Genomic DNA, 15,618 nt, shown 5'->3' with positions numbered 1-15,618 from the left:
GCACCTCAGTTACTACCGGTTTACTCAGGAAAAGGCAGGATATAAGGAAGATGCTCTGATGCCCTTGGCTACAAGTATTATTTGGAGATTGAGATAAAAGTCTACATGATGAGTATAAGTCAAACTCTGATTTTCAGGGGCGTGGGGAATGTTCAGTTAAACTATGGATTAGATCAGTTTATATTACATTAAATCATGGAAGCAGTGATAAGTCTAAAGACTTGTATTGTCATTTTAAACTTTATTTTAAAATTAACATTAAACCACATGGATAAACATGTTATTAGAAGACCTGCTTTACTGAATAGATATTTAAAGTGTTTGTAGTTAGCTTATTAACTTTCATAGTCAAATGCTTGAAGTGATGAAAAACTTTTTTCACAAACACATACAAAAAGTGCCATTTGAAAATGAGGCCTTCTACCCAGATCCTACAGATGACCACACATTTCAAGTTTATCTGTGGTCCTAATTAATGGTGCTTGTAGCACAGAACAGTATTCTATCCCGAGCTTCAAAATTCCTGCAGCAGGAAATTCCTACCTAAGAATCTTAAAGCCTTATAAGAAAGCAGAGGACTCAATTCCTAAGTACATCTATAAAAGCCTTTATATTTATGTTCAAGAAAACAAAGAAGATAGCGTTCTAAGTAGCACATCAATAATGTCACTCACCTTAAAATAGTAAAATGAGTTATAGTATGTAACTAATTTTCTTATATATCTTTTGCTCAGGTCACCCTTCCTTGGAATGTCAGCATGACAAATTCCTGCAAATTCCTGATGCTGACAGTGTCTGCATTTGCATACAGTAAGCTTCCAAAGAGGTATATTTACCTGTTTTGACCCTCCGAATAGTCGATGGTTTCTGAGTTTATGACTCGGCACTATTGTTGCCAACTTCTAGAATCACACTATGATTCCACAGACACTTTTATCCGAAGTGCAGCTTCTTATTAACTTAAGGATGAAGGAAAGCAGTTCTAAGGCCTGGAATTAGTTTCTCTCACCCAAAGTTGCTTTGTAAAAGTCTTTGGCCTTACTATTCCCCACCTGCCTTCTCTAAAATTGCCTAAATTTTAGGAAAATTTCCTTTGTAACTCTAAATTTCCTTTGTAACTCTCCTTTATAAGTCTACATTTCCTTTGTAACTCTTTATAATTCACAAACAAACAAAAACGATATCAAGTCCAGTGCAGTAGTGAAGAGAAACGCTTTGAGATCTAGACTGGCCCTCGAGTTCTACCGAAGGCAACATATCTGGGGCCCTTATGGGTTTCTGTTACATAAGTCCCAGATAGAATCCTGCCTACAATCACATTTATTCTCCCTTTTCCAAGTCTTACTCATTAATTAATCCTCTACTTACTGAATAGATCTTTAAAGTCATTTAGAGTCTGATTCTAGAGGCATGTTGCTCAAACTTTAATAAGCATTGAATCACCTAGGGATTCTGTTTAAAAACAGATTCTAATCTAGTAGCTCTGGGGTAGAGCCTGGGGTACTCCTGGGCAGTGGCAGTTAACGTACCAAAGATTTAGAGGAGTGCTACTCAAAATGTGTTCCACAAACATTTTCTAGGTAGAAGCCAGTCCACAAGGAAATAAGGAGCTCACTCCGGGACGTAAATCAATCAGGTCGCTAAGATGACTTTTTCCTTTTCCTAGTGAGACTTTACCTATGAGGGAAGCAGTTCATTGACTTACATTCTGGCACAAGATCTTTAGTGTAGCACCTGTACATTTATGGCCAATTGATTTTTGACAAGGGTGCCAAGACAATTCAATGAGGAAGAGAAGAGTCTTCTCAAAAAATGGTGCTGGGACAACTGGATATCTACATGCAAAAGAATGAAGTTGGATTCCTACTTCACATCACAAACTGAAATTAACTCAGAATGGAACCGAGCAGAACCCTGTAGGCCCCACCAACTACAAAACTGAGCAGTTAATGAGTAGGACAACAGAGTCATAGAGTCAGTGTCTGATGCACATTCCTGAGTTGTTTACAGATACTACAACTGCCACCAGAGGAACAAAGCTAACTGCATGATAACCAGGCTGTAGCCATGACACAAGCTGTACCACCTTGAGCAGTACTGAATCTGTGGCTAGCACACTTCCGAGAACTGGCCTCAAAGAGAATGGGATTAACATTACTGCTCATAATAATCTATATCTCTGTGGGCATCAAAATAATTGTAGTTTGTTCTGCCTGTAATATGTAAGTGGCCAACTAAAATTGTCAGCAAAGAGATGCTACAGACCCATGTTGACATCTTCCACTCTGAGAATACGGCACCCTATGTCAGCATGAAGAAGTTACAGAAGATAGACCTTCACCCCTAATCCCACAGAAATGGAATGATGTTAGACAGTGGGGCTTTGAAAGCAGCTCTTTTGCCCCTTTCCTGTTTGTCCATTTCTGTTCCCCTCCAACCTTGAAAGAACCTAATTAACCTGTTGATTCTTTTCCTAGATAAAAAGAAGTAAGAATGAAGAATTAAGAATGACCAGCTCTTTACCCCCAACAGTCCCCTTAGCAATCCTGCAGGCAGATCATACGGGCAAGATAACATCTGAAGAGAGAGTCAGCCAGCCTGCATGCAATGGAGAATGATGCAGAACCCAACCTCCTGCCTCGATGATTCACTGAGATTCTTCCCCTCACCATTTTCTCTTTAAAAACCCTCATGGGGACTTCCCTGGTGGCGCAGTGGTTAAGAATCCACCTGCCAGTGCAGGGGACACGGGTTCGGGCCCTGGACCGGGAAGATCCCACATGCTGCGGAGCAACTAAGCCCACGTGCCACAACTTCTGAGCCTGTGCTCTAGAGTCCGCGAGCCACAACTACTGAGCCTGCGTGCTGCAACTACTGAAGCCCATGTGCCTAGAGCCCATGCTCCGCAACAAAAGAAGCCACCGCAATGAGAAGCCCATGCACCGCAATGAAGAGTAGCCCCCGCTCACTGCAACAAGAGAAAGCCCGCGCTCAGCGACAAAGACCCAACGCAGCCAAAAAAAAAAAAAAACTGCCATGACTGAGCAGAATCTTCGGAGTTGCCCTCGGGACATGAGTCCACCTTCCCCCCAGATTGCTGGCTTTTTCTGATTAAAGCATCTTCCCTTTCTATTGACACTTGCCTCTTGATTATTGGCTTTTGAGCAGTGAGCAGCTGAACTTGAGTTCAGTAACAAAAATGGACCACAAATCTAAAAACTCCTCAAAGAAAATACATATGCAAATCTTCATGATGTTGGATTAGGCAATGGTTCTTAGATATGACACCTAAAGCACAAGCAGTCAAAGAAAAAATAAACTTCACTTCATCAAAATTAAAAACTTCTGTGCTTCAAAGGACACTATCAAGAAAGTGAAAAGAAACTGCAAAGAATGATCTGCAAATCATACATCTGATAAGAATCCAGTATCCATGGGAATTCCCTGGAGGTCCAGTGGTTAGGATTCCGTGCTTCCACTGCAGGGGGCATGGGTTCGATCCCTGGTCAGGGAACCAAAATCCCACAAGCCACGTGGCACGGCCAAAAAAAAGAATCCAATGTCCAGTCTATATAAAGAACTCTTAAAACTCAACAATAAAAAGACAACCCAATGTAAAAATTGGTAAAGGATCAGAATAGACATTTTTCCAAAGAGCATATGATAAACACATCGAAAGATGCTCAACACCATTAATCACCAGGAAAATGCAAATCAAAACCATAATGAGATTATCACTTCATAACCACTGGAATGGCTATAATCAAAAAAAGAAACAATAAAAAACGTCAGCAAGTATACAGAGATTGGAATCTTCATACACTGCTGGTAGGAATGTAAATAGTGCAGCTTCTATAGAAAATAGTTCGGCATTTTCTCAAAAAGTAGTTACCATCTTACCTTGCAATTTCACCCCTAAATATATACCCAAGAGAAATGAAACATTATGTTCACAAAAGTTTGTACACAGATGTCTATAACAGCATTATTCATAATAGCCAAAGAGTGAAAAAAAAACCCCAAATGTCCATGAGGATAAACAAAATGCAGTATATCCAGACAATGGAACATTATGCAGCCATGAAAAGGAGTAAGTACTCATACATGCTACAACATGGATAAACCTCGAAAATATTATGCTAAGTGAAAGATGTCAGACACAAGAGCTTACTGTATGAGCCCATTTATAAGAAATGTCCAGAATAGGCAACAGAAAGCAGATTAATGGTTGCCAGGGACTGGGGCAAGGGAGAAGGGGGAGTGACTGCTAATGGGTGTGAGGTTTCATTTTGGGGTGATGAAAGAAATATTCTGGAATTTGATAAATGATGATGGGTGGATGACCTTGTGAATAAAAAAATCACTGAATTATGTTTAAATTATATTTACATTTAAAAGGATGAATCTTATCTCAATTTATGAAGAAAAGTAGTATGACAAGCTGGGGGGAAAATAACATAAACAAACACACAAGGGGGAAAAAGAAAAAGAAAACAAGATCCTTTGAGTAGCATTGATCTAGAGCAGCCAGGGAGCCCATGTGTGAGTCCCTGCTATAGCCTTTTGACAAGAAGTTTGCTTAGATTAATGTCATTTCCTTGGGCCCTCAGCCCATCTGCAGGCAGCGCTTTCTGTTGATCTCCTTTACATCCAGCTAAAAACTTCCACCTCCTGATTCTAGACTGCCCTCTTCAGAAAAAAATAAGCCTAGTCTATTTTTTCACTTTCCAAACAACTGAAATATTATTATGTAGACTCTAAGTTCTTTCTTCTCTGGGTTAAACATACCCACTTTCTTTGACATGGTTTTTAGTCACACCACCATTTTGGTTGCTCCCACGTTTAAACGCTTTGCTTTGTTGATGTCCTTTTTGTAAGAATGGCCCCAGAAAATGAATGAAATACTCTAGGCCTGGTCTGACTCCTGCAAAGTAGATCAGCACTATCACCTCCTATTAATACAGCTAAAAATTACATTCTTTTTTGTTTTGGCAGCCACATCATACTACACACTCATATCAAGTTAACTGACCACTAAAATGCTTAAGTCTTTTTCTACTTGTGCTGCTTTTAATCTCTACCTTCCCAAAACTGTGCTTGTAAAGTTGATTAGAAGAAAATAAAAATCCACGCATGTGACCTTACCTTGCTATTTCACCTCATTAGAATCAGTCCATTGCTCTAATTTTAAGGATCATTTTGGATCCTGATTCTATCATCCAATGCAGTTGTTATATCTTCCAACTTTATATTAGGCACATAAGAGATAAATGTGTCTTCTATTTCTTTAACCAAGTTGCTTATTAAATGTAAAATAACATAAAGTTAACAGTAAGCGGCAGTGCTTTTTTCTTAGAAAGTTCCCTCCAAATTAATAGCAAATCATTGATCAGAAACCATTATAAACAGTAGCAATTACACCTAGCATCCAGCCTAGACTCTCCATCTTGCTCACAGATCTCTGGTGAGTGCCCTTACCCAAATGATACAGTCCATAGTCACTGGATCTACAGTCCACAGTCACTGGATCTATGGCGCTCCCCTGAACTCCCTATCCACAAAACTGCCCAAGAGAGGACATGATGTTGATAGAACATGGCTTGTTCCTACTCAATCTGAAGTCTCTTTGGATCCCTGCTCACTCATCTAAGTGACTATAAAACAGCTTAAAATTTAATTAAAAAAATAAGTAACATATTAACATTCGAAAAGCAAAACATAGTAGACAAGTATTTTCAACTCCAGTCCTCATCCCCTATAGGGAACCCACCCTCTTTCTTCCCCTTCTGCCTTTCCTCTTTCTCTCTCTCATCCTGCCAATGCTTTTTCAAGCAAATTCAAATAATATGTATTATATACACATAACTCTTACAACCTCTGAGAGGTAGGGCTGGGGTTATGGCCTCTTTGACAGAAGTCTGAGCCTAGCACGGGTTAAAAACATTGCACAGGGACTTCTGATTAAAAATAGTAGCAAATTGTTTTTAAAAAGTAAGTCGAGGGCTTCCCTGGTGGTGCAGTGGTTCAGAGTCCGCCTGCTGATGCAGGGGACACGGGTTCGTGCCCCGGTCTGGGAAGATCCCACATGCCGCGGAGTGGCTGGGCCCGTAAGCCATGGCCGCTGAGCCTGTGCGTCCGGAGCCTGTGCTCCGCAATGGGAGAGGCCACAACAGTGAGAGGCCCGCGTACCGCAAAAAAAAAAAAAAAAAAAAAAGTAAGTTGAATACATGCATTTATCTCTGCTTCCTTCAAAAGCCTTACTAAATGATGTAAAGTGTTTATTTTTTAAAAGGCATAAACAGAAAACTTCTGCTTCCGGGAAGATGAAATAGATGTACTTTTCCCTATTCCTCCTGCTAAGTACACCTGAATATTTTGTACATTATACATAAGAGAGACATAATAATGAGTATCTGAAATGTGAGTAGAAGAAGGCAGACTGGCTAGGAACTTTGGGACCCAAGGAACAACATGGTGGTGAGCTGTCTGGGTTTTCTTTTTGCCTCACGTTTCCCAGACCGAAAACTGAAGAAGCCAGCAAACTGAAACCACCAATGGGTGCAGACAAAAACACAAAAAAGCCCAACGAAAGCCTGCTCTCTCCAGTCAGACCCAGAAAAGGGGCAACCCAGTAAGACAGAACCCATAGAAAATAACTGCTCTATTCCAGCCAAAAACCACAGAAAAAACCTGCAGCTCCACCCCAGTCACGGCAGCAAAGGCCAAGTGGAGAGCCTAGACTTCCATTCTCATGAGTCTGCAACAAATCACTCCAACCTACACTTCAGGGTGGGGAACGTCAGAGACGGCTGAGTAGGGAGTTAAGACCTTCATCTCTGAGGTGCCGTGAGAGGAGGTCAAGTGGAGAGTCAAGACTTCCACAACCACCAAGTGGTAACAAGGCCAACTCCCACCACCATGGTGTCAACTGAAGCCACGTGGGGAGCAGTAGCAAGGCACTCCTACTTCCCAGCCAGGGAAGGATCAGTGGAAGCCTAACGGGAAACTGGAATTTTCACCCCAATCCAGTAATAATGAGAAGGTGAACTTTCACCTTCTGGGGTAAAAACAGAGGCCCTATGGAAACCTGAACTTCTATCCCCACCTAGTAGTAACAAGAGGGCATTCCCCAAACCCATCAATCCCCTGCCAGAGCAGAAAACAGTTAAAACAGAAGGTTTACATAAGATCCAGAATCTATAACACAATATGAAAGTGTTGATATAGTTCATCAGACCAAGAACTAGGAAGAACTCAAAATACATGGCAAAAACCCCAGCAATCGATAGATGCCAAAATGAAGATGACGAAAAAGACAGAATCATCCAGCTATGATTTTAAAGCAGTCGTGACAAAAAATGCTTAAACCAGCAATTACGGTGATGCTTGAAATAAATGAACAAATAGAAAGCCTCAGCAAAGAAACAGGAAGTGTCATCAAAAAGCCAGAAAACCTAAAGAAGAACCAAATGGAAATTTTTGAACTGAAAATACAATAACGGAAGTAAAAAGTACAATGGATGGGCTCATCAGCAGAATGGAAGGGACAAAGGAAAGAACCAGTGAACTGAAAGATAAAACAATAGGAATTACCCAGTATGAACCAAAGATAGCAAATAGGTTAAAGGGGAAAAAAAAGGACAAAATTAATATGCATAAGTCCATACTGATATAAATAAATGATTGAATAAATAAGTAAGTGAGGGAGAAGTGCAATCACGTTAGAGAAGGAAGTTAAAGGCAAACAGATCAGAAAGGAAAAAATAAAACTGCCTCTATTTGCAGATGACATGGTGGTCTATATAGAACATCCTAAAGAATTGAGAAAAAAATTCCCAGAACTAGTAAACAAGGTCAGCAAGGTTATAAGATACAAAATAAACACAGAAAAATCAAGTGATTTTCTACATCCCAGCAATAAAAGTATGGGCACCAAAATTAATTACCCAATACCATTTATAATCACTCAAAACAAAAACAAAAACCTAGATATAAATCTAAGAACATGTACAAGGCCATTATGCTGAAAACTACACAATGCTGATGAAAGAAATCAAAGATGTAAATAAATGCAGAGAGGTGCCATGTTCATTTATTGGAAGACTAAACAGAGAAAAGAGGCCATTTCTCCCCAAACTGATATAACAGTTTAATGAAATTCCTACCAAAATTATAGCAAGATATTCTGTAGATATAGATAAGTTTATTCTAAAATTTATATGAAAAGACAAAAGAACTAGAATAGTTAAAAAAACAATTTTGGGAGAAAAAGAAGTAGGAGGAATCAGCCTGATTTCAAGACATTATAAAGCTACAGTAATCAAGGCTGTGTGGTGTTGGCAGAGGGATAGACACATAGATTAATGGGACAGAACAGAGAATAGAGAAAGGTCTGGAGATCAACCGTCACAAATAGGCCCAACTGATTTTTGACAAAAGAGGAAAGGTAGCCTTTTCAACAAATGGACACCCACAAGAAACAAAATGTTCTTCAACCGAAGTCTCATGCCTTATATAAAGTTAACTCAAAATGGGTCACAGACTTAAATGCAAAATGTAAAACTTATAGAAAAAAAAATAAGAGAAAATCTTTGGAATGGAGAGCTAGGCAAAGAGTTCTTAGAAATGACACCAAAAATACAACTGACAAAAGGAAAAACTAATAAACTGGATTTCATCAAAATCCAAAACAAAACAAAACAAAACAAAACCAACAAGAAGGTCTTAGAAATTAACCTGATATATAAAAAATTCAACAGGATGGTTGAATATAAAGCTGAGAAAATCTGCTGGAATGTAGAGGGAAAAGACAAAGACATGAAAAAAAAAAAAGGAAGAAAACAAAAAATTAGAAAATCAGTTCAGGATAACTAACATCCAAATACTGATAGTGAAGGAAGACAGAAAAGGAAATCATCAAATGAGACAAACTAAAATTCCCCCACATAAGGATTCGAGTTTCTAGATTAAATGAGACCACCAAACAACTAAAATAAATAAGAAATGCACACACCAAGGTATATATCATCAACAAATTTCGTAACACTGTAAACAAAGAAGAATTTATAAACTTCTGGGGAGAAAAAATGGGTTGCAGCCAAAGGACCAGGTATTAGAATGACTTCGGACTTCCCAAAGCTCAACAATGAAAGCTAAAATACAGTACAGCAATGCTTTCATGTACCTAATGAACTGATTTCCAATCCAGAATTTTATATGCAAACTATCACATGTGTGAATGTAAAACGAAGACATTTCCAGACCTGCAAGTTCTCCAAAATTTACCTACCGCACATCAGGAAGCTCCTGCAGGACAAGTTCCACCCAAAGGAGAAAGCAGAGCAAAAAGAGGAGTCAACAAATCTAACGAGAAAGAGAAGCAAAGAGAATAGCTAGAAAATTCCACGATAAGAAGTAAATGAGGCCTAGAGAGCAACCAACCTATATTGCCTCAAGTCCAAAGACTGAGAGAGATTTCTTCAAGAAGATAAAACAGACAGAACACTAACTGTGTTCAAAAGTATTTTTAAAATGATTTAAACAACTTGGGGAGAGTTTGAAATTAAGTTGCACAAAAGTACACAGAAAACTAAGATTTAAAAAACCTAAAAGACAAGATGATTATTAATTCCAGTGAAAAAAGAATTATGTAAGAAAGGAATAGTAATCAGAGTCCACTTAGAAGATTTAGCAAAAATAACGTTTTCTTACATAATAATGTAAAAACTAATACTAATATAACTAACATACTGCCAAACATACTGCTATTGTGGCAGAATGAGAGATGAGAATAATGCAAGTATTTAGAGTGAAGGGCATGCAGGTGATAAAAGAGAGTTAACTTTTTACCTTCCATAGTATGTAACGCCTAAAATGGAGGGGGGAAAAAAGAATTAGCAATATCAGCCTGCTATTTAGAAATATATCAAATGAATCCACTAAAAGTGGTGGCCTCTGGGACCTTGCAGTGGCATAGGAGGCCCCCTCAGGGAATTGCTTGATGTTTTTCTGTAATAAGCTTAGTTCAACTATTTGGGTATTTAAGTTTTGAAAAAACAAATTAAAAAACAAAACTCTCGCAGCTAATACATGGCTGGGCCAGAACTTGAATCATGTAATTTAATTCCTAATCAGGTCCATTAATTTGTGAGCTCCAAAGGGGCCCGCATCTTCTTAGCTCCTTTACTCCAGCACCTGCCCAGCACAAAGAAAGCCCTCCAAAAATGTTTCTGAATGAGTGGGAGAAAGTTAAAGAGTGGGATTACTCTTCTAACACCAGAAAATGAATGAGAAACGCATTCCAGGCAGAGGAAAGAGCAGAAGCAAAGAGAGCAAATGGAGTGCGAGAGCTGAGCAAGGAAGAGGCAAGGTGGGAGGAGAAGGAGGAACAGCATCCCGAAAACACTGGGTGGAGGAAGGGAAATACAGTGAGCACAGCTGTTTGCAGCTGAGTGGCAGGGGAGAGGGAGGACGTTGGTGCCTTGCAGACAGTTCCACGTGGCCCTGCCTGTATGTATATAAGCCTTGGGGGTTTTTTGTCTGTTTTGCAATGATGACAGCAACACTTATTTCTACCAACAGTTCCTTCTCAAATAGTTGCAGCCTTCTGGAAGCTACATAGTACCAGGCTCTCTAAAATCCTAAGTTGTACAACTTGTTACTCTAAGTAGCCACTGAAAGGGCAACCCCACCAGGGCAAGCAAAGCCTGGTGGAATCCCTACAATGCCACCCTCACCATTTTTGGGGCCTCTCTCTACTCTTAGCAGGAGCACTGGGAAAGAGGGGGCGGGGAGGGGGATGAATTGGGAGATTGGGATTGACATATATATATGCTAATATGTATAAAATAGATAACTCATAAGAACCTACTGTATAAATAAATAAAATTAAATTAAAAAAAAACCAAGAGTATTAAAATGTAGGGCACAAAGGAGTCATCACCTCTAGGTGAACATCTGCATCTGCTATGACCATTATTCACACATTCATTTCATCCAAAGTTTAAGTATTTACTTTATGTCAGGTAGTGTACTGGAATACAAAGTTTCTGATTTTAAATAACTTACTTTCTAAAGGCAGTATCACTTATAAAGTAACAAGGTAAGCAATATAATTGGCATAAAGAAAAGTACTGTGGAAACACAAAGACTATCCAAATTTCTTAAATGTATAGTGTCAAACAGAAGTGAAAGAAAGAGACAACTCCAACAAATTCCCATATACCCATCACCCTGCTTATACAGTAATCAACTCATCGCCAGTCTTGTTTCTCTTCTAAATCCACTCGTTTCATTTCAAGAAATCATATTATTTCATCCACAAATATTTCATCATATATCTAACAGATAGGGTCTCTTTCTTTAAACACAATATGAACCTAAATCTTGAAAACTTATTAAGTTTTTAAGATGTGAGATATAATTAATATATAATAAAATGCACAGATCTTAAGGTGTCCAACTGAGTTCAGACAATGGTGTAGCCATAACCACTACCTAAAACAAGATACAGAACAATTTCCATGGCCTAGGAAGTTCCCACATACCCCTTTCTAGTGAATTTTCCACACCCAGGTGACCACTTTCTGATCTCTATTACCACAGATCACTTTTGCTTGTTCTTAGACTTTTATAAATGGGATCACAGAGTACTGTATGAGTAAGCAGTTTCTAGGCAAAAAAAAAAAAAAAAAGGGAAAAGCATTCCGGGGGAAAGAACTACGTTTACGTAATATAAAGGTATGGAAGGATATGTTCACGGAATGCTGAAGGGCTTGAGAGGGTTGAAAACTAGGACTGGTAGCTGATAGATGATAAGATGGAAAGAGGAGGTTTGTTGGGAAGCTAGGATCTCCATAGTTAATTCTGGGAACGAAGTTGTTAAGTAAATTTTTCCCAATGCCTCAAACTATTTCTCTGACCTGAAAATTGGTCGGTTCTCTCACTATGCTCCTTTCTCCTCAACTCTCTAGCTAAGAGTGACCAAGGCAGGAGCAGCGCCCTACACCCCATGGCTGTTCCCTCCCATTTTGTGCAAGGCCTCTCTGCCATCTCAGGGAAGGGAAGAAGCCCCCCATTGGCTTTCTCATGAGAGGGCACAGTCCCTCTCCCCATTTTAAACAAGCAGTCCCAAGTCTGAGGGGCAGCCTTACCATTATCTGTATTTCTCTCTTGCACACCTGGAGATCATGCTCATTGTTGACAAACATGCGTTTCAAGGCACATTTCATCCCATTGCTTGTCCTCACCAGAAACACGATAGCAAATCCACCTGTGAGAGAAACACACATACAAGCTCTTTTGAGTCATGTTTAAAAAGTCAATCAAATGACCATGGTGGCTGTAGTTTGCTGATGTCACTGTTAATGGTACTGATGTCATCATCAGCTAGGCCTAGGGCTGGCCTGGCATAGAAAGCATTCTTAAGATTCTGGGGACTCAAAGGTATCACATGTGGGATTGGGTAGCAAGTCAGAAAAATTGTTCCTCCAGCTTGCAAGGCAGAAATAGAGGCACATGCAGAGAACAAATGTTTGGATACCAGCGGGGAAAGGGGCGGGGGAGGTGGTGGTGGGATGAATTGGGAGATTGGGATTGACATATATACACTAATATGTATAAAGTAGATAACTAATAAGAACCTGCTGTATAAAAAATAAATAAATAAAATTCAAAAAAAAAGGATATGAGGTCCTTTAAGTAAAGAAAGAAAAATTGTTCCTAAACGTCTATCTAAAAGAAAACAGGAAGAACAGTAATTATCTTCCAAAGAAACTACAGATAAACAGATGAATGAACGGATGAAAAAAAAGAACCAACTACATTCCAACTGCTATCCTAGGCACTTTGAGCTCTTGTTTAATTCATACCACAATCCTGTGAGGCTGGGTGATATTTTTTCCCTTAAGACAACAATTACTAGCTGAAGAAAACAGAGGCTCAAAGAGATTAGATTCAACCAAGGACTTCTTTAAAAAAACGTAAGTCCAACACTTAAAGAGAGGCTCGGAAATTATTTCAATAATTGCTCTATGAATAGTTGGCAATTAATTTCAAGAATCTCCTTCTCTTCCTTTTTTCTCATCCTTCCTCACCCCACCCCCCAACTCAAATCAACAATACACTCTGAGGATTCCTCCTGCCCTCCCTACCTCATGGGCTGTTGAGAAGACACAGACATAGTTAGGTAAGTACTATTCTACACAGCAGACACCAGGCAAGTATGACGATTACTGGGCAGGGTTTTTAATGTCTGCACTAACCCTTCTCTAAAAGACAGTTCATAATTCATTAAAAGAAGTTACTATAACTCCAAAAGAAATTCTTCAGTGCTCTGAATTGGTTATGCCTTAGCGTCCCACAAATTCTTAGAGCTCCTAACCTTGCCCTCACTCCCCAAACACTGTATGAGGCATTCAGTGCCACTGTTAAGAGGGGTTTGGGTAGATAATGTGCAGCAAAGCTATCAAAGTTGAAGGCTTTGGGATAAGCAGCAGTTATATCAGACACTTAGTCCATCTGCCTGCTCACACACCTGCATAATTTAGCTTGAACTATCCTGCGCACTGACCCTGGGTAGTGAAAAAAATTGCTAGGCTATTCTTTGCACGGAGGTGATGTCTAATTGGATGGAGCCGAACACAGAGACAAGTCAGCAGTACAGGAAGTTGAGCTGAGGTCATGGCATAGTACTGGGGCAAGCAGCCACGTGCAAAATTGATACAAGGTAATTAGCAGTGATTATAGAGACCTCAGACCTGAGATATAAGACTTGGGTCCCAATCATTCCACTCTAAATCCTCTGAGACCCAGCAGCCCTCCAGTACCTGTCTGTTGATGTTCAAGATATTTCCTGTTGTATCTTTAAAATAACTGTTCTTTTTCAAATTAACTTGAGTCAGATTCTGTACCATGCAACCAAAGAGAGCTTTAGTCATAAAGCACTGTTGCACGTTTTCATAAAATACACACATAATTCTGTGTTAAAAAAACTGTTTAATGGGCTCAAATGTTCCAAAAGTGCATTTTGATAATGATTTATCAAAGACTGCATGCTTGTATATTTCCTGTCCTTGTGCTCTTCAGTACTCAGATAAACAGTAAAGTTCACCACACTATCTTTCATTTCAGCTGTCATGTCTCTAAGTTTTGTACCTCAATAACATTTTCTTGTAATACTTTAAAGTCCACTCCTACTGCTCAGCTGTCAATTTAACTCTACAATTTTGAGTATTTACTATAGAAGATTTAAAAAATTCTAGCGTGCGTTGACAAGCAGAGGTCTAATTACACATGCAAAAAAAACCTCCTCAATTCTAAGATGCATATTATTTACATTTTAATTTTTAGGATATCAGAATTTTCTTGTAATAAATATGTACATTTAATGCAGTAGCATTTGTCTTCCTTTCCCCCCCGCCAAAAGCCATTAAATTCATGATGTGTCTTAGCAATTAAAATTGGGGAAAATGAAAAAAAATAAAATAAAATTGGGGAAAATGATAGTATAAATTATAAAATTTCTATGTATAGTCATAATTGTTTTGTGAATAATACAAGAGGGTTTTCATTTTACAGATATTTTGAATTAAAAAAAAAATCACAGAACTACAGACTTTGCACCAGTAGTGTTTCGAGAGAGCCTTAGTCCAAGCAGTTTGCTTTATGGGGGCAGGAAACAAGTGAGGCTTAGGATCCCATGGCTAGTTATGGGCAGAACCTGGACCAGTTTCACCGTCCTGATTATCTAAAAAATGTTCTTTCCACTTCACTTATCTTAGTGAAAACTATGCAATACTCATTTAGAGAATAAGGACACACCTGACAGTCCTGCAGAACAAAAGCTGGGAATGACTAGTTCCTGCAGTTCTGTGATGCATGGCACCACTAAAGAATGAGGCAAGTCTTTAGAAGCAGGTTGGTGATGCGGCAACTTGAGATAACTGCCACCAGATGGGAGCAGTCAGCTTTCTTTGCCAGGTAGCAAGATGACCTTTCCAGACCAGACTGAAGAAACGGGTCAGAGGCCTACCACATGATCCAGTCAAGGACAACTGGTTGAGAAGAGCCAGCCCAGATCCTCAAAGCCTATGACCAACATAGATCTAAAGGCAACGCAATGAACCACTATGCTTCACATAGACAGAACCACGTTTTAGGCATCTATGCCTATAAAAGGGCTTATTTGCAGGTGAGAAGCATTTAAATCAGGGTTTCTTGATCATGAGATCAAAAATTGAAGCCTGAAAGGATTTGTCCCTTTAAAGATGTTAACCACTTACACCATGTAGTTGACCAAACAGAGTGTAAACTTAAGGTAGAGGGCACAGAGCACGACTCGAGACACTTCTCCACCACAGGCCCACATCCACCACACAGATCAGGGTAATAAGATTCTCAGCCACAGCTAAAGAGGGTGCGGGGATTACAGAAGGCAGCTATAAGACTTCAAGAGAGGTGCTTACCTTAATGGCTTTTTTGTTTGTTTGTTTTTTCTTTTTATTTGCGGTACGCAGGCCTCTCACTGTTTTGGCCTCTCCCGTTGCGGAGCACAGGCTCCGGATGCGCAGGCTCAGCGGCCATGGCTCATGGGCCTAGCCGCTCTGCAGCATGTGGGAT

The 15,618-nt window shown here is 39.5% G+C and overlaps 1 protein-coding gene across 9 annotated transcripts in view; it reads right to left on the bottom strand.

The window, feature by feature from the left end:
• The window catches only part of AAK1 (AP2 associated kinase 1), a 169,123-nt gene that overhangs the window by 84,851 nt on the left and 68,654 nt on the right, over positions 1–15,618 (bottom strand). For all 9 annotated transcript variants that reach the window (XM_060026435.1, XM_060026436.1, XM_060026437.1 and 6 more), the window contains exon 3: positions 12,153–12,271. In XM_060026435.1, coding sequence (XP_059882418.1) covers positions 12,153–12,271 — 119 coding nt within the window. The remainder of the gene's footprint in view (positions 1–12,152; positions 12,272–15,618) is intronic.

The sequence above is a fragment of the Delphinus delphis genome, chromosome 12 (assembly GCF_949987515.2).
Source record: "Delphinus delphis chromosome 12, mDelDel1.2, whole genome shotgun sequence".
Classification (NCBI taxonomy): Eukaryota; Metazoa; Chordata; class Mammalia; order Artiodactyla; family Delphinidae; genus Delphinus; species Delphinus delphis.
The sequence above is the reverse complement of the archived record's forward strand: the minus strand, read 5'-3'. Positions and strand labels throughout refer to the sequence as shown.